At 43.4% G+C, this 20,549-nt stretch overlaps 1 protein-coding gene across 1 annotated transcript in view; it reads right to left on the bottom strand.

The window, feature by feature from the left end:
- Positions 1-5,689: 5,689 nt before the first annotated feature.
- The window catches only part of LOC115202078 (neuromedin-K receptor-like), a 41,255-nt gene continuing 26,395 nt past the window's right edge, over positions 5,690-20,549 (bottom strand). Inside the window, exons 4-5 of the mRNA XM_029765961.1 lie at positions 7,996-8,192; positions 5,690-6,430 (exon numbers count right to left, since the gene is read on the bottom strand). Of these exons, the coding sequence (XP_029621821.1) occupies positions 6,124-6,430; positions 7,996-8,192 (504 nt within the window). The 3' untranslated portion in view covers positions 5,690-6,123. The remainder of the gene's footprint in view (positions 6,431-7,995; positions 8,193-20,549) is intronic.

Here is a 20,549-nt window from a genome sequence, read left to right as displayed (position 1 = left end):
AACACAAACGCTTTCACCTCAGCTAATGAACAGTGAACACCCAACTTATACCAAGTGAAGCATGCCTAAATATTCAGTCTGTCAATTGACCTACTACAATGTACTAAAAGGAAAGGATGCCTGGCTGGTAATAATACATGTTGATAGAAATATGTGGGCAATTAGCTTAAAGACTTGTCAGTCTGTCTGTCGGTCGGTCAATCTTTTCTTGGAGATCTTGTAAATAGCTCTCTAAGTAAAGACACTTGAATAAGGAAGCTTATAGTCTGAGGAAGAGGCTGTGTCTGAAATAGCACCCTATGGGCCCTAGTCATAAGTAGTGCACTTCATAAGTAATAGGGTGCCATTTGAGATACAGACGGGGTTTGAAGCGAGTGGCGTTTATGACGGAGTTAGTTCTGATTTCATTTGGAGTGCAAGCAGGTGAATTATCAGTATTGTCTTGTGAGGGCTGCGAGCCAAGGGAAGTCATAGTCTTGGTTCTGCTTCTTGAATACTAATACACATTCACAAGTCTCTGAACTAAGGGGTAGACAGTAACAGCACAGTAGTAGCCTAACTCTGGCATTTCGAAACAAAAAAACATGATATTTCTGCTTGATACCGAAGGGTATTATTATTTTCTCTCAAATAATGTACTTTAACTGACTATGGTTGGGGTGCCAGCTAGGTGGGATTTGCACTTTTTTAACTATTTAATTGGTTCCACTGTGCCTGGCAAGCTCAAAAGTATTTGGAAGAAAGAAATACACTACAGTCAAAAAGTTTCCTCCACAGCTTGTCTGCTGTCCTTCCATAGAGTTGCATAAAGGGTGCACATGGAAGATGCTAAGATGAGCCCAATTCTATGCCTCCTTGCAAATCCATAGATAATGCCTGTCCCAAAAATGTTCACATGGGAGTTCAAATCAAATCCAAATTTATTGGTCATATACACATGGTTAGCAGATGTTAATGCGAGTGTAGTGAAATGCTTGTGCTTCTAGTTCCGACCATGCAGTAATATCTAACAAGTAATCTAACAATTTCACAACAACTACCTTATACACACACACAAGTGTAAGGAATGAATAAGAATATGTACATATGGATGAGCGATGGCCGAACGGCATAGGCAAGATGCAGTAGATGGTATAGAGTACAGTATATACATATGAGATGAGTAATGTAGGGTATGTAAACATTATATAAAGTGGCATTGTTTAAAAGTGACTAGTGATACATTTATTACATCCAATTTTTATTATTAAAGTGGCTAGAGATTTGAGTCAGTATGCTGGCAGCAGTCACTCAATGTTAGTGATGGCTGTTTAACAGTCTGATGGCCTTGAGATAGAAGCTGTTTTTCAGTCTCTTGGTCCCAGCTTTGATGCACCTGTACTGACCTCGCTTTCTGGATGAACTTCGGGGTGAACAGGCAGTGGCTCGGGTGGTTGTTGTCCTTGATGATCTTTTTGGCCTTCCTGTGACATCGGGTGGTGTATGTGTCTTGGAGGGCAGGTAGTTTGCCCCCGGTGATGCGTTGTGCAGACCTCACTACCCTCTGGAGAGCCTTGCAGTTGTGGGTGGAGCAGTTGCCGTACCAGGCGGTGATACACCCCTACTACAAGAAGTAGTAGGGATGACCAAAATGTGGTGGGGTGAAAACGTTGTTGTTGTTTGAATCCCAGACAACCCTTGAAGCACTTTTATTGTAGGAAAACTGCAGTAGCTAAATTCCCCTACACAATGGCAGTGATGTGAAGTACTGAAGTAAAAATACTTTAAAGTACTACTTAAGTAGTTTTTGGGGCTATCGGTTATTTACTTTACTATTTAAATTTGACAACTTTTACTTCACTACATTCCTAAAGAAAATAATGTACTTTTTATTCCATACATTTTCCCTGACAATGAAAAGTACTTGTTACATTTTGAATGCTAAGCAGGACAGGAAAATGGTCCAATTTACACTTATTACGGACACCTATCTGGCGAACACACTAAACACAAATGCTTCATTTGGAAATGATGGAGTCTTGGAGTGTGTCCCTGGCTATCCTTAAATAAATAAAAAACAAAAAGTGCCATCTGGATTGCTTAATATAAGGAATTTGAAATGATTTATACTTTCACTTTCGATACTTAAGTATATTTTAGCAATTACATTTACCTTTGATACTTAAGTGTATTTAAAACCAAATCCTTGTAGACTTTTACTCAAGTAGTATTTTAGCGGGCGACTTTCACTTGAGTAATTTTCAATTAAGGTATCTTTACTTTTACTCAAGTAGGACAATTGGGTACTTTTTCCACAACTACACAATGGTCATGTAAATACCACAGAATGTTGACACAGCATCAACAAGAATAATTAGTAGGGACACCTAATAAAGAACAAAACTATTTTATTTACAGGATCACGTTAAACCAAACACGTTACATCGACAATGACAAAGTCCACGTTGTGACGAAAGTCAACCAAAGCTCCACCAGTAGGTCATAAATAGCTAACACAAAAGTGTTCACAATGTACAGAATTGAATGTATTGATTTATGATTACATGTCTTAAATTGGTAAGGCCTGTGTTACTGTTATCACTGTGAAACACCGCAAGTTATACATATGCTGCTGGCCACTGTTCATATGGTGCTTGTAAATGTACATGAACTGCATAACTACATAAAACACTTTTCAATCTGAGCAAACAGGATTCTCCAAGTGTACGTTTCTTCAATTTGGAATGTATTACAATAAAGTATTTTAAATTCAATATGTTGGGTTGTGTAGATGTAAGCATTCATGATAAGAGCATAGACAGAAGCTTGACATTAAGCTTCAACAATACTGTTTAGTACAGGCTGGGTTCACATACCCAGATGAAGTCTATTCAAAGGAAAATCTGATTCCATGAATAGACTTAATCTGGGTCCATGAAACTGGCCCATAAAATCAAACTTTAGAAGTTATGCAGAAATACTTTGTACCACATGTATAAGCATCACATTACAACTTTTTGTAAGCACTACATGAACATTCACAATATATTATGCCAATGTTAAATCACTACACAGCATATGTCAACTGGGAGTTTGTTGCATACTGTATGCTGCCATTAGCACTTAGTGTTTGTGAAGCTGTTATGACTGATTACCCTGTGGTATTTCCTTATTCAGGGCCCTTTGCAATTAAGTGTTATCAAATCAGTTCATCTGGACAACTGCAAAGCAAAAAGATAGAGGCACTATTAGTTATACATTAAACTTAAACATTGTCTTCAGTAACATAAATATACAATGGACGACTGACATCACAACAGTTTTTTTTCTTTCCGTATTATCTTTGTTGTATCAAACCATGTCTTAATGAATAACAACACTATCAAAAAACTTGGGATTGAATGATAAATACAGTAGCTAAAACGCATCATGACAACACGTAATGAAATACATGACGCAAATATAGTATTTCTTTACATTCTTTCATAAAGGCTTAAGACATTCTATTGGCATACTAAGGCTGAAGAGATGCCTGGTGCTAGTGCCAGCACTTGATTTAAACCATGAAGGATCACACACACACACACACACACACACACACACACACACACATATATATATACACATACACACACACTCACATATATATTATATACACATACATATATATAGTAGGCGCACGCAAGCACACATACACACACCCAGGGAAGAAATACCACCCCTTACTGGAAGTGATGGGATGGCAACCCTCTTTCACTATGGTATCCATCTAATTGATGGCCCAAGGTTTTACCTAACATCTAGATTCTAAACACTGTGGTCATATCCACCTGCACTGTGGATGCACACACACTGTGATCATGAAAACTCTGCTACGTGGGCACACACACAAGCACATCTAAACACCTCATTGTGGGCATTTTGTTCAAAGGTACAGTACTATATGTAAGTACAATGCAGGAGGTGACGCACTTCTCAATGGGAAAATGAAGGCAAAAGAAAAGTAGTAGTAAAAACTGTCATCTGCTATTTTAATTCCATTCCACAACAGTTTTTCCTGCAATTGTTTTCTTATTTGAAAGCATGCATAACCACAAAGCTACTCAAACATAGAAAAACATGGATACTGCTTTAAATCTTTTTTACTGCTAATGTTTTACGCTGTACTATGCATTCAGATTCAGATCAATGATGCCGCTTTAAATAAACAATTAGCTAGTTATTTATGTGCAAATTTGTGTAATCGTTAGTTTGCTTTTTTGCCAATGGTGACCTAACGTTGACCATGTAGGAGGAAAAACAACGTGCATACACACTAACACTTAACACGGAAATCACTAAGTGGCTATAGAGGTTACAATTGGGGCATAATGCAGGTATCAGGTATGAAGGTAAGACCCAGATGCAGACCACGTCGAATGAACAATAGTTTAATATTCCAACAGGGGCAGGCAATAGACAGGTCAAGGCAGGCAGGGGTCAGTAAACCAGAGGTGGGGCAACGGTACCGGGCGGCAGGCAGAATCAGGGTAAGGCAGAGGTCGGTAATCCAGAGAGGGGCAAAGGTACAGGTCGGCAGACAGGCAAGCTCAGGGTCAGGCAGGCGGGCTCGGAGTCAGGACAGGCAAGGGTCAAAAGCAGGAGGGCGAGAACAGAGAGACTGGAAAAAGCAGGATCTGAGACATAAAATGCTGGTTGACTTGAACAAACAAGATGAACTGGCAACAGACAGAGAACACAGGTATAAATACACAGGGGATAATGGGGAAGATGGGCGACACCTGGAGGGTGGTGGAGACAATGACGAAGACATGTGAAACAGATCAGGGTGTGACAGGAGGGATAGATGGGATACTTTGGTCATTCTATACATGATGTAACTACATGACATAAGACTTTGTAGAATCTAGTAGAATCTGTAGAATCTAGTAGAATCTGTAGTGCTTATGTAGACTATGTATGCCATATGAAGCCTTTTATAAATTGTAGTGTGTTTAAACTGGGACCAGTCATTCTATACATTACGTAAGACTACAGCTAAAAACCACTGCTACAAATGGTAACTATGGACACACTACCTAAAGATATAGGTCGCTCCCCAAAATGTATTCTCTCTGGTATCTAGCAGGCATATATCTAAAAGTGCTGTAATTTCTAAATGGTTCACTCGATAGGGATAAATATACCCTCACATTAAAGCTGACAGTCTGCACGTCCAAAGTGCTGGTGTACAGAGCCAAAAACAACAAACAAAATTGTCACTGTCCCAATACTTTTGGAGCTGAGTGTACAAAACATCAAGAACACCTTCCTAACATCCCTGTAGAATGCGTTCGACACCTTCAGACACTAGGTGTCGAACGCATTATACAGGGATGCTGGCCCATGTTGACTCCAATGATTCAAGTTGGCTGGATGTCCTTTGGGTGGTGGACCGTTCTTGATACACACGGGAAACGTTGAGCATGAAAAACCCAGCAGTGTTGCAGTTCTTGACACAAACCAGTGCGCCTGGTAGCTACTACCATACCCCGTTCAAAGGCACTTAAATCTTTTGTCTTGACCATTCACCCTCTGAATGGCACACACACAATCCATGTCTCAATTGTCTCAAGGCTTAAAAATCCTTCTTTAACCTGTCTCCTCCCCTTCATCTACACTGATTGAAGTGGATTTAATAAGGGATCATAGCTTTCAACTGGATTCACCTGGTCAGTCTATGTCATGGAAAGAGCAGGTGTTCATAATGTTTTGAACACTCAGTAGCCATTGCATTCAGGATGTTACTTGGCCAGGCATTTTTTGTATATTTTTTCATATGCATGTTTATATACACAGTACACTCAGTATTACAGACCGTACAACAATATGTTATATGATGGTTATATTTGACAATTAATTCCTGCTTCTCATCTAAAATGTGTTTTCTGCCGTCTTCTCTGAACTCTTTGAAAAGTGTGTGTTTGCATGTGTGTGTATTGACAGGGACAGCATGTCTTGTATGCATGTTTGCAATGTCTACCTGTTTTTGCATGTACTGTACACAGTATAAGTTACCACTCTATACATGCCTGCGTGTGTGAACACATGCCAGTGTGTTTGCGCATGCCTGACAGTGTTTGTTGCTTTCTCGTGTGCCCTCTTTTAGGAGAAGTCCTCAGCCTCAGCATTGGGGGCGCAGCCTGCCTTAGCCTTGGCCCCGTTCCCATTGCAACCAAGCCCGTTTTCCACTCTAGGGTTGACGTAGCTCTTCTTCCTGGCCTGGTTCTGGTTGTTTGTTCTGTCTACAGGGTCATACACCACTACCATAGCGGTATCCATGCGAGACAAGGTGTACATGCTGCTCTGGCGGGCCGGGTGGAGGCGCGTGGCCCTCAGCTCCAGCTCGTCATAGCTGGACACCTGGACAAAGGGGCACCAGCGGAACGCCTGCTTGAAGCCGGCCCGGAACCTGGGGGGAAGAAGGGGCGAATAGAGAGGGGAGAATGACACACCCCTCTGTGTTCCTATTGGACGAGTTAAAGTAGCACAGTACCTGCGTCACTACGTTTCCAAAACATTTTCCACCTACTGAACACAATCCAGGTTTTCATATGATGATCTGATTTTCATAAGGCAGGAGTAAACAAATGACATACCAATGTATACAGTGCAGTGAGGTTGAAGAGAGAGTTGTATACTGACATAAAACATCAACCGAAAGCACACAGACAAACAAATAAACGATTCAACAGGAAACTAAATCGACTGCAACACACACAGCCTTGTGTTCTCCATCAATTTAAAGTCAGCTAATGACCCAGATAATAAACAACAAATACATACTTAATACAGTACATAAATAAATACATCAAATCTTTTTTTTTTTATAATAGAATAGAGTCCTGTCCAGGGGTATACTTCAAGCTGCCTCACTCTACCTAAACAGGAGATAGGCTCCTGCCCTACTGGCCATTTTGGCTCGGACAAGGCTTACTTAATAATAGCCAAGAAAGATTAAATGATGTTGTTTTTATATATACACATCATGAAGGGGGCAAAGCAACCACACAGCACATCCTTCTTGAATAGCCCGATTGTGATGATGGTAAGAGTGCTTTAGATAATTGCCTGCGTGTACCTAAGTGCACTGGGGAGCTTCATTCACAAGCTAGCATTCATCAACGCTCAGACTCTGGATTCAGAGCACTGAAGCTCCTTCAAGGGAGGTCTTGCTCTGTATTTAATTTGGTTATGAGATTTCTGAGGCCGGGCAAAGGAAAGACTAAGGCACAGAGCTTGTCTACATGGATATACAATTGCCATGCTCTTTTCATGGCATTAGGATGAATTGACTATGGAAACACAGCTACGTGTGTGAGTGTTTGTGTGTGTGTACACGAGGTGACGCTGAGAGGGCCTTATAGGACTACACCTGACGTCATACTTCCAGGTTCTGTACCCGCATTGTTCCTGTTTGCAGAAAGAATGAGTCACACAGGTACTGAGTGGTTTAAAGAACAATGTTCAAAAAGCATACAACGGTAACCAATTTAAATCCAGCTTTGATTTCCAGGTCTCTTCAGCATTTCTTAACGATGTCCTTGAAGTAGCTTTACTTTCAATCCTCAGTCCTAAAATTGTATATTTTTTTTGCATATTCAAGAGTGCATGGAAATCACAAAAGGACATGTTATCGGGATTGCCATGGCCTGGACCTTTGTTGAAGCACGTCTCTTGTGCTGTGTTTGGAGGATTACCGGATATTCAAAGCTTCGACATGCTAATGCACCTTAGTTGTTTTTCAAGGATTGTTATGAACTTATACAGAGGCAGGCCAACAGCATAAATATAATTTCCATGCTCTTTCCAACCATTGACCATGAAAATATAGCTACATGGGTATGTGTGTGCGTGTGTGTGCACATGTACCTACGTTTGCACGCACATGTGGGTGTATGTACCTCCGCGCATGCACGCCTGTGCCTGCTCCCATTTCTGCTTGCCTGCCTGTGTGCACGTGTGTGTTCTCCTTACCTGCTGTTGAGGCAGCAGTAGATGATGGGGTTGTACATGGTGGAGCTCATGGCCAGCCACAACACTGACAGGTAGACCTGCTGGATGGACTTCCACCTCATCAGAGCCTTGTTGAGGCCCGTCACGATGAAGTAGACGTGGTACGGCAGCCAGCAGAAGGCGAAGGTCACCACCACGATGATCATCATCTTGACCACCTGAAGGTGAGGGAGGGAGATGGGAGGTGTGAGGGAACATTAGTTCAATTCTTGTTCAACCCCGTGAGGCGAGCTGTCTGGACACTGTGTGGCGTCTGCTGATAAACAGACAAATTCTCCTGCCACTCGATCAGCCAGACAAATGAAGCTAATATGCCTGTAAAGTGCACTCTGCAGTTACTATTCTGTGGAGAGCAGAGCGAGCTGTCAATCCTTCAATTGGAGAAGGGAAATGAAGCTTTAGCTTGCGGTTTCCTTCTTCCAGTGTGTGTGTGTGTGCGCTTTAATGAGCCTGGTAGGAGCTCTGACTAGCTGGAGTGTATATGAGTAAACGTATTGTAACGTCCGTTGTTGGAATGAGACCAAGGCGCAGCGTGGGTTGGGTTCATCATACTTTAATATAAACGGTGAACCAGCAAAAATCAAAACAAGAAGCAACACAACGAACAAACAGTTTCGCAGGCTTCTCACAGCAATGCAAAAACAACTTCCCACACCAGACAGGTGGAAAAAGGGCTACCTAAGTATGGCTCCCAATCAGTAACAACGATGTACAGCTGTCCCTGATTGAGAGCCATACCAGGCCAAAACACAGAAATACAAAACATAGATAGGGAACATAGAACGCCCACCCTAACTCACGCCCTGACCAAACCAAAATAGAGACATAAAAAGGAACTCTAAGGTCAGGGCGTGACACGTATAGGCTACAATGATCAAAGATAATAGGCCAGGCTTAGGGAAGAAGTGCATCAGCGAGTGTGTGTCTGCTCTTTGCACTTTTCAAAACTAAATGTATGTTACTGTAGATATAAATATATAAATAAATAAGTGGTGGTTAGATGTCTTGCTTAAATTGTTTTTTTTATTTAAACACTCCAGTTCACTGCCCATTTAAAACCTTAATTTTCTTCAGGGAGAAACTGGGGACAAAAACAGTTTCCGAAAGACACATCAACAACACGGTTGAAATGGGAAGAAGTGAACTCCAGCTTTCAGTCTCTTATCACCAGTTGGTGGTATTCTATAGTCTGCACCACAATTCCAGAAGTATTTCAGAGACTGAAGATGTGTCTCAGGGTCGATACTCTTCACAGTAAGGGGTGATCTTTTCTCCAGGTGGGCGTCAGATCCGACAGGCAGGAGATAATAACAGAGCTTCTTAATGTGTGTGTGCGTGCACGCACATGCGTTTGTGTCCACTGCGGAAAGACTGCTATGATTGCACATCTCTCTCTTCTCCTCAAAAAGGACCTGTGGCCCCGAAGATGAAAGAAACAGAGGCTGACCATTCAATCTACCGAGAGACTGGCAGGAAAGAGCTTAGCTACCCTTTGAATCCCCAGGACATGGCTTCTCTTCTGAAGAGAGAGCTTGGATTTGTCCCAAATGGCACCATATTCCCTATATAGTGCGCTACTTTTGACCAGAGCCCTATGGGTTAGGTTAAATAGGTAGCCATTTGGGACAAAGCCCTTAGCTTTGCGTAGGTAGACTGCACAATGGTGTGGTTGCTAGATGGTGGTAGGAAAATATATGGTCATGCTCAAGGTTGAACGGACTTGTTCAAAATCTGATTAACATCAAGGAAAATCTACACCTAAAGACTTACTGGATCAGTAACTGTACGGTACAAAAGCAGCAATGTCACTGTCAAATAAAAAATAACACTGAAAACTGTTGAATATTGAAAGATAGGTCGATTTCCTGAATAAAGCAATCTTCCCACGTCCTGTAGCATTGTGGATACAGGTAGCGTACACAGTGACAGGTGTGGTCTGTCTGTCTCTGGACGAGCATGGGAAAAGAAGGGCTTTTCAAAAAGGCTCAGAAGAGCAAAGTTCAGAGTGCGCCACACGACTGAGCCCAGACAGGCAGAGAGCAAAAAGTGAAGGAAAACCACCCGGAGAGAACTAAAATACAATACAATTTTCCTCATCTCTATTTCTGGCAGCCAATATGGAGTGACAAAAGTTCACGGATGCCTGCACAGTAATTGAAACAAGGCCAGACAATCTTATATTTCTCATGTCCATGACGTGAAATAGTACTTGTTTTCTTTCTGTCCTTGATTGAGCTTGTGGGGCTTGATGGAGCCATTGGAACCAATGCAAACGCTACCCTACCTGGCACTCCCGGCAATGCCAAATCAAACTCTCAAAGTATTTCAGTGAAAACAAATACTATTCAAACCCAGGTCTGGCTGGCATATCAACAGTATTGTACCTAAGGACAGTACATGGAATGTGTTGTTTTCAGTGTATTGTGGAAGGATAAGGAAGCCATACTAGCATACCTAGTAAAATGCCAGTCACTGCCCGTGGCTACATGTGGTCATGTCTTATAATAACCAATAGAAACAATGGTCATGTAGTCAACATGTCACAGACAAATGTGGTGTCCCAACCCTATTCCCTTTAAAGTGCACTACTTCTGACCAGTTGAGGACAGCAAATGAGACAGTTGATAAGTCAGGGTTTTTAAGTGTTAGTAAGATAAGCGGACAACAGCCATTTTCAATCACTTATCTCAGATACAGGAAAATAATCACATCAGATTTTTCCAGGACAATCGGTCTTTGTAATCTGAAAGAAATGTTACTCCTAGGAAATAACAGCAACACACGCCTTAAAGAAGTGTTTACACTTAAATATCAGGAAATATAGATAAACTCAATTATTTTCTCCTTTTCCATGTCAGTAAGCGGAGATAAAAATGGAGGATGGTTGTTCTCTGACAAGGACAAAGGACATTTACTTGCTAGAGGACACTTGTGGCTAAAATGAACGGACAGCTCAACAAAACAAAAGCCTGTGGCGTGGGAGAAAACTAGAGAGGTCACAGAATGTGTTAGTAACACTACTGCTGGGCTGGTTAGCTGGAGCAATATGGATTCTGTCTGTGTTAAGTGGGTTTAGTTCCCTGTTAATAATCTGTACGCTATGAAAATAAAGAGCTAGGGGATGTATCGACCACTGGGTAAAAAAGACAGACACAGTGACAGCAACAAACACATGCGAGCGCACACTCACAAACACACCAGAATGCATACTAATGTGCACGCACACGGACACACACACACACACACACACACACACACACACACACACACACACACAGCAGCTCAAAACGAAATGGAAAGTACAGTATAACCCAGAACCAGCTGAATGAACCATCATTCATCACAATGACTATCCTAGTAAAAAGCAAATGAACTGGCATCTCGATCAACACTCGAGCACACACATTGAAGAGCAGGGGAGCTAGAGACTCAAAAACAAGTGAGGATAAATACAACCTAAAAGCCTGCGGCGCTATTAAGAATGGATCAGGTATGCATTCATTCAAAGGGAGAGCAGTGGGACATATTTACTCATAAGTGCCACTCGCTGTAGGGTGGCAGGGAAGGAGCGATGGGTGCCGCAGAAAGAGTAACTGTCTGACTAGGTACAGTGAGGAAAAAAGTATTTGATCCCCTGCTGATTTTGTACGTTTGCCCACTGACAAAGAAATGATCAGTCTATAATTTTAATGGTAGGTTTATTTGAACAGTGAGAGACAGAATAACAACAAAAAAATCCTGAAAAATGCATCTCAAAAATGTTATAAAATGATTTGCATTTTAATGAGGGAAATAAGTATTTGACCCCTCTGCAAAACATGACTTAGTACTTGGTGGCAAAACCCTTGTTGGCAATCAGAGGTCAGACATTTCTTGTAGTTGGCCACCAGGTTTGCACACATCTCAGGAGGGATTTTGTACCACTCGTCTTTGCAGATCTTCTCCATGTCACGACTGTTGTAGGAAGAAGAGGACCAAAGTGCAGTGTGTGTGTCGTTCCACATTTTATTTATACTGTGGAAACTATGCAATACATAAATACACTGAATGAAAAAAAACAACAAACCGTGACACAGAGATGAACACATACATATCTCAAAATTAGTCACCCACAAAACCCAGGTAGAAAAACCCCTACTTAAGTATGATCTCCAATTAGAGACAACGAGGACCAGCTGCCTCTAATTGGAGATCATCCCAAACAAACCAACATATAAATACAAAAACTAGAACACATAGAATAAACCCCCCTGTCACGCCCTGACCTACTCTACCATAAAAAATAACAGCTTACCATGGTCAGGACGTGACAGTACCCCCCCCCCCCCCCCCCCCCCCCCCCCCAAAGGTGCAGACTCCGAATGCAACTAAAAAAACAAAACAAAAAGGGAGGGTAGGGAGGGTAACCAGTGTCTATGGCGGCTCTGGTGCAGTACCCAGAACCTTATCATCCAGCGCATCCTCCAGTAGAGGAGGCGGCTCTGGTTCGGGGCGTAACCCCCGCTCCGCCCGCTGATCCCTCTGCTTCTGTGCCACCGGACCGTAGATCATCGCCGGAGGTTCTGGGCTGCAGGCCGTCGCTGAAGACTCTGGGCTGCAGGCCGTCGCTGAAGACTCTGGGCTGCAGGCCGTCGCTGAAGACTCTGGGCTGCAGGCCGTCGCTGAAGACTCTGGGCTGCAGGCCGTCTCAGGAGGTTCCGGGCTGCAGGCCGTCTCAGGAGGTTCCGGGCTGCAGGCCGTCTCAGGAGGTTCCGGGCTGCAGGCCGTCTCAGGAGGTTCCGGACTGGGAACTGTCGCCGGAAGCTCTGGACTGGGAATGCGCACTGGAGGCCTGATGTGTGGAGCTGGCACAGGTGACGCCAGACTAGTAACACGCACCTCAGGGCGAGTGCGGGGAGCAGGAACGGGACACCCCGGACTGGGCAGGCGCACTGGAGGCCTGATGCGTGGGGCTGGCATAGGTGGCACCAGACTGGTAACACACACCTCATGGCAAGTGCGAGGAGAAGGAACAGGGCATACCAGGCTGGAAAGACTGTAGGCCAGGTACGTGGGGCAGGCACAGGATATACTGGACCGTGGAGGCGCAATGGAGGTCTCGAGCGTAGAGCTGGCACAACCCGTCCTGGCTGGATGCTTACTTTCATCCGGCAAACGCGAGGCGCGGGCACAGGACGCACTGGGCTGTGAATACGCACTGGTGACACAGTGCGCAGTGCCGGCGCAGGATATCCTGGACCGAGAAGGTGAACTGGAGACCAGGAGCGCTGAGCTGGCACCACACTTCCTGGCTGAATGCTCAACCTAGCACGGCAAATGTGGGGCACGGGCACAGATCGCACCGGGCTGTGAATGCGCACTGGCGACACAGTGTGTATCACCGCATAACATGGTGCTTGCTTCTTCAATCGTTCCCCATGGTAAGCACGGGGAGTTGGCTCAGGTCTCCACCCTGACTCTGTGGGGGTGCCTCTCGTGCTTCTGTCTTTGCCGTGGGGGGCACACGGGGAGGTTTCGATTGATTCTGTCTTTGCCGGGGGGGGCACACGGGGAGGTTGAGGCTGTAATGTTGCTGTTCTGCTCTCGCTGCCTCCACCTGTTCCCATGGGACGCGATACCATCCAGCCTGGATCTCCTCCCACGTCCAGGATCCCTTTCCATTCAAAATGTCATCCAAGGTCCACTCCTGATCACGCTGCATGGTCCTTTGGTGGTGGGTGATTCTGTCACGACTGTCGTAGGAAGAAGAGGACCAAAGTGCAGCGTGTGTGTCGTTCCACATTTTATTTATACTGTGGAAACTATGCAATACATAAATACACTGAATGAAAAAAACAACAAACTGTGACGCAGAGATGAACACATAGATAACTCAAAATTAATCACCCACAAAACCCAGGTAGAAAAACCCCTACTTAAGAATGATCTCCAATTAGAGACAACGAGGACCTGCTGCCTCTAATTGGAGATCATCCCAAACAAACCACAATAGAAATACAAAAACTAGAACCTAACAACATAGAAATAGAACACATAGAATAAACCCCCCTGTCACGCCCTGACCTACTCTACCATAGAAAATAACAGCTTACCATGGTCAGGACGTGACACTCCAAGTCATTAAGGTTTCGAGGCTGACGTTTGGCAACTCAAACCTTCAGCTCCCTCCACAGATTTTCTATGGAATTAAGGTCTGGAGACTGGCTAGGCCACTCCAGGACCTTAATGTGCTTCTTCTTCAGCCACTCCTTTGTTGCCTTGGCCGTGTGTTTTGGGACATTGTCATGCTGGAATACCCATCCACGACCCATTTTCAATGCCCTGGCTGAGGGAAGGAGGTACTCACCCAAGATTTGACGGTACATGGCCCCGTCCATCGTCCCTTTGATGCGGTGAAGTTGTTGGATTTCAGTCCTTCACGGCGTAGTGTGTTACCAATTGTTTTCTTAGTGACTATGGTCCCAGCTGCCTTGAGATCATTGACAAGATCCTCCCGTGTAGTTCTGGGCTGATTCCTCACCATTCTCATGATCATTGCAACTCCACGAGGTGAGATCTTGCATGGAGCCCCAGGCCAAGGGAGATTGACAGTTCTTCTGTGTTTCTTCCATTTGCGAATAATCGCACCAACTGTTGTCACCTTCTCACCAAGCTGCTTGGCGATGGTCTTGTAGCCCATTCCAGCCTTGTGTAGGTCTACAATCTTGTCCCTGACATCCTTGGAGAGCTCTTTGGTCTTGGCCATGGTGGAGAGTTTGGAATCTGATTGATTGATTCTGTGGACAGGTAACAAACTGAGATTAGGAGCACTCCCTTTAAGAGTGTGCTCCTAATCTCAGCTCGTTACCTGTATAAAAGGCACCCAGGAGCCAGAAATCTTTCTGATTGAGACTTATTTCCCTCATTAAAATGCAAATCAATTTATAGCATTTTTGACATGCGTTTTTCTGGATTTTTGTTGTTGTTATTCTGTCTCTCACTGTTCAAATAAACCTACCATCAAAATTATAGACTGATCATTTCTTTGTCAGTGGGCAAACGTACAAAATCAGCAGGGGATCAAATACTTTTTTTCCTCACTGTAGGTGATGAGGTGGGTTGATTATTCCACATTTTTGCACTCCCCATTTACGCAATCTGAAGGAACCACCTGTTGTCAGCAATCATTAGTGTTGGTGGTGACTCAGTTACCCATGACCCCTTGCAGGCACGCACACACACACACACTCCCCCACACAGGGTTTTGACGACCTGGTGGTTTTGGGTTTTTTCTCTGCTTGACCTAGGTTCAAATAGTATTTGTTTACTTTCAAATAGAGCATTTCAGGTACACTTGTTTGAGCTTGAGCCTTGTTCAATGGAACCAATGAAGTAGTCCCAAACACCGGCAATCTCATGGCACTCCAACTATGATTCAACCAGTATGTGCCCAGTGGGTTTCTTCTAATGGCCTCTCGCTGCCTCCGGAACTCAGATGAAAATGTTCAGAAATAGTGTTTAATGGTCCGTTTTCCCATGCAATTCTCTCTGAAAAAAAAGACTTTGGTTTTAGGGTCCACTGATTGTGAAGTAAAACACAAACCTCATCGCTGTAAGCTGGGTAAGTTAAAGGGTGTTTTTAAACCTCAAAAGGAGTCTCTGTTGAGATAAGCACTTTCCAGGCCATCTGTTGTGAACAGTTTAGAAAACTCTTAGGAGAGGAATGTTCAGTGCAGTCCATTTTCATGTTTTTCTTTCCTTTGCATATAAGAACTAAGATAGTGGTTATTAAATTAAATTAAGAAAATAAATGGCCAACTCATTCCCTGAGGTCTTCAATAGCATTTGACCGATTTTGTCTTTTTGGTTTTAAAGGCTCATTTGTTCAAAGAAAAAAAAAATGTACGGAAAAATGCTCTTTCAAAAACATACTGTATATGCAACTGATGTGAAAGACTGTAGAGTACTTTCTGCTCTTCGAGTGACGTTTTGACAGACATTTATGAATGTGGCATGCTGATTACAGCTTCAAGCAAATAGAAGAAAAAAAGCATAGTTTAGAAAAACATACTGTATGTCAAACAAATGTACTGTTTTTAATGTGGGATCAATTCATTTCCAAGACAAGTCCTGGTGAGGACATGAAATCCTTCAAAAGCCCAAAACAAATACTTTATATTTAATTCACCCTGGCTCAACCCAAAGAAACTACAAATACTTTGAATTCAGTCATAGAGAACACCTACTGATTTGAATATACATACAGTCTACTCAAATAACCAGAGAATATACGAATACATATTTATACACCCAGAAGCTACACTAAAGTTATCCTTTTTTTATTCCTATTATTGTCAATATTACGCCCTCAAGACCTCACATTTCACAATAACCACGTGGACGCAGATAAAAAACGAAAAAAAAACAAACATCTGTTGATTTAAACTAACTCCGGGGGAGAAACCTTGTGTTATAAATACTGAATGTTAATGATCATTTACATTTGTATAATGGTTATTGAATTATTCAGTAAGCGAGCTGAACGGTCTTGGTTAGACTAAAGGAAAACCGGAGTATGTAGAGCAACTGACAATGAGAGAGAAATAGCGAGAGAAAAAAAGAGATACAGAAAGAGCATTTCAAAGTTTTGTGGTGGAAGCATCATGTTATGGGTATGCTTATCACCGGCAAAGTGAGTTTCAGGGTCAAAAGGAAAATTAAAGGAGCAAAGCCCAGGGAAACAGTTAGAGGAAACCCTGCCTCAGACTTCTGAATACCTAATCCTGGAATAGTTGTGTTTTTCAGTGGAACAATTACATACATCTTTATGCCAAAAACACACCAGAATGGCTTTCCAAGAGGTGTTGAGTGTTCCTAAATGATCCAGCCTCAAACCTGACTTAAATCTGCCTGAAAATCTGAGACAAGGCTGGACTATTGCTGTCCGTTTTTATGTATTCAACCTTTATTTAACTAGGCAAGTCAGTTATGTTTCCCAACCAAATGTACTCAGCAATGTTAACAAAACAATGGATATATGTAGGGTTGCACATTTTGGGGAATATTCAGAAGTGGAAACATTCCGTGGGAATATATGGGAATTAATGGAAATATGTGCAAATTAATACCATTTAAATGTAGATGTTTTTTGCATTGGATATATTTACCATATATGGAGACAGAAACATAAACCTTTTACCTTATCATAAGTGGACATAATTGCAAATGATTAAATCCTTCCAATATAATTTTTTTGAAATAAATGTAGTTATTGCATCTCCATCCCAAAGCCCTTGCTTGAAAGTGTACTTCGCCAGACTGCCAAGAACCTTGCCCTCATCCAGGCCAAGATGGCGAGACACGGTAGTGATGACACCATAGGCCTTGATGATCTCTGCACCAGACAGGATGCTCTTGCCAGCATACTTGGGGTCCAACATGTACGCTGCAGCATGTATGGGCTTCAGGCAGAAGTCTTCATGCTTTTTGATGTATTTCAGAACTGCAGTTTCCTCTGCTTGGAGCAACAGTGAAGTGGGCAGTACGGATTTCTTCTCTTCCATCTGCAAGCAGAGTCTGAACATCAGACAGGATGGCATTGTCTCCCTCAATCCGTACCACTCTCTCCCAAAATACATCATCCAGGAGGATCCTCTTGATGGGGCTGTCCATATTGGCAGACTGTGATATGGCCATTTCTTTGAGAGACTCCTTCCCTCAAGGAGACTGTCAAACACGATGACAACACCACCCCAACGGGTGTTGCTGGGCAGCTTCAATGTGGTGCTCTTATTCTTCTCACTTTGCTTGGTGAGGTAGATTGCTGCTATAACTTGATGACCCTTCACATACCTAACCATTTCCATGGCTCTCTTGTAGAGTGAATCCATTGTTTTCAGTGCCATGATGTCCTTGAGGAGCAGATTCAATGCATGAGCAGCACAGCCAATGTGTGTGATCTGAGGGTAGGACTCCTCCACTTTAGACCAAGCAGCCTTCATGTACAGATACGTTGTTAAGCAGTTAGATTAAACAACTCCTTTGTAAGATAAATGTTATAAAATGAAACATGTATGGAAACAGGTGAATTAACACTCCTCAGCAGGCTCAAGCAAGCTAAAACTCACATGTTAGCAAAAACTAACTAGCAGATATTGTTAGCAAGTTAGAAATTATTTAAACACACTTTGCTGTAGGCTACAAGAAAGCATGTAGTCCTTGGCTCAGACAGTGTAGTAGTGTGGGCTCAATAGCATCTCATTAGTGTGCAAGATCTTGAGAATCAGCTGTACATGTGATGGAAGAACGCACTGTGCATGTAGAGGGTTGCAATTCCATTGAATTGGGGATAGTTTAACCAAAATATGCCACAAGACCTAGTTGCCATGTGTATCCCACAAAAAAAGTTCACTGTTATAAGCTAACTTTCTTGATGAATTTAAGCAAAATTCCCCAAATTCCCGAGCTTAACTTCACATGGAAATATTCCAGACATTTACCGGAAGGTTTCCGACCCTTTGCAACCCTAGATATATGTTGTGCAAAGTTGGTAGAAAGGCAGCAAAATGTGAAGACTGTGCAACGGGTGTTTAGACTTTCGCTAGGCACATTATATAGAGAACAGGGTGCCATTTGGAATACAGGAACAGTCAGACTAGGAGGATTACCCCTGCTGCTCCTGCCCGCTTATCTGCCCAGTTTAGAAAGAGCCTGTGTATCACACGTGTGTGAACCATGGGGATTAACAAACAGTTTTATTGGATTTTTTTAAAAGGCAAAAATCCAGGTCTCCCCAGGTAATCCATCTATCCACCACCCACAAGTCAATAGCAACATGCATCCAACCTGTTTCAAATCCTGCGTCGCTGACAGACACTGAATCGATGATGCTTCGAGCGATTCCACTTTATACCCAGATGGGGTAATGGATTAACAGGTGTCATTACAAGGCATTTCTCCAATGCCTAATGTCATTTTTCCCAGATTTTGTGTGTATGCCACCAGACAGGGACCAAATATAACCTGGAGTACCAGGCCTGGTCTGCACAGCGGAGGTTCAAGCAACAAAAGGAAATGCGAGCCTCCTCCGACATCATTTCAGTTGAATGGAGATAATGATGAATGTCAAGGAATTATGGCTTTTATAGCTATTCAATGCTTCTTCACACACTTCCGACTTGACCTGTGCTCATGTGAATAATAACCGGTCCATCTCACCTGGCGGAGAAAGCGAGAAAGATCAATTAGGCTGCTGGTGACCCGAGATTATTATTTAATTCACTGTATATACCGTTCACCTTTCTCATGGCCTCGCGATGGCATGCCCCTAAAAATACATCAGAAGAAATCTGACTTTAAAGCCTTTCAAACAAAGGCCCACAACAAAATGGTATCCCAGCCACATGGTTTGCTATGTAACTGATGGATGATCAACAAAAATATGACAGAGTGGGCCAGTTATAATTGTGAATTTTGAAGAATTTATGTACACTGAACAAAAATTAATACGCAACATGCAACAATTGCAAAGATTTTACTGAGTTACATTTACATTTAAGTCATTTAGCAGACGCTCTTATCCAGAGCGACTTACAAATTGGTGCATTCACCTTATGATATCCAGTGGAACAACCACTTTACAATAGTGCATCTAAATCTTTGGGGGGGGGGGGGGGTTAGAAGGATTACTTTATCCTATCCCAGGTATTCCTTAAAGAGGTGGGGTTTCAGGTATCTCCGGAAGGTGGTGATTGACTCCGCTGTCCTGGCGTCGTGAGGGAGCTTGTTCCACCATTGGGGTGCCAGAGCAGCGAAAAGTTTTGACTGGGCTGAGCGGGAACTGTGCTTCCTCAGAGGTAGGGAGGCGAGCAGGCCAGAGGTGGATGAACGCAGTGCCCTTGTTTGGGTGTAGGGCCTGATCAGAGCCTGAAGGTACGGAGGTGCCGTTCCCCTCACAGCTCCGTAGGCAAGCACCATGGACTTGTAGCGGATGCGAGCTTCAACTGGAAGCCAGTGGAGAGAGCGGAGGAGCGGGGTGACGTGAGAGAACTTGGGAAGGTTGAACACCAGACGGGCTGCGGCGTTCTGGATGAGTTGTAGGGGTTTAATGGCACAGGCAGGGAGCCCAGCCAACAGCGAGTTGCAGTAATCCAGACGGGAGATGACAAGTGCCTGGACTAGGACCTGCGCCGCTTCCTGTGTGAGGCAGGGTCGTACTCTGCGAATGTTGTAGAGCATGAACCTACAGGATCGGGTCACCGCCTTGATGTTAGTGGAGAACGACAGGGTGTTGTCCAGGGTCACACCAAGGTTCTTAGCACTCTGGGAGGAGGACACAAGGGAGTTGTCAACCGTGATGGTGAGATCATGGAACGGGCAGTCCTTCCCCGGGAGGAGGAGCAGCTCCGTCTTGCCGAGGTTCAGCTTGAGGTGGTGAGCCGTCATCCACACTGATATGTCTGCCAGACATGCAGAGATGCGATTCGCCACCTGGTTATCAGAAGGGGGAAAGGAGAAGATTAATTGTGTGTCGTCTG

The sequence above is a fragment of the Salmo trutta genome, chromosome 11, assembly GCF_901001165.1.
Source record: "Salmo trutta chromosome 11, fSalTru1.1, whole genome shotgun sequence".
NCBI lineage: Eukaryota > Metazoa > Chordata > Actinopteri > Salmoniformes > Salmonidae > Salmo > Salmo trutta.
Note: the sequence above shows the minus strand (reverse complement) of the source record. Positions and strands in the feature narration are given on the sequence as shown.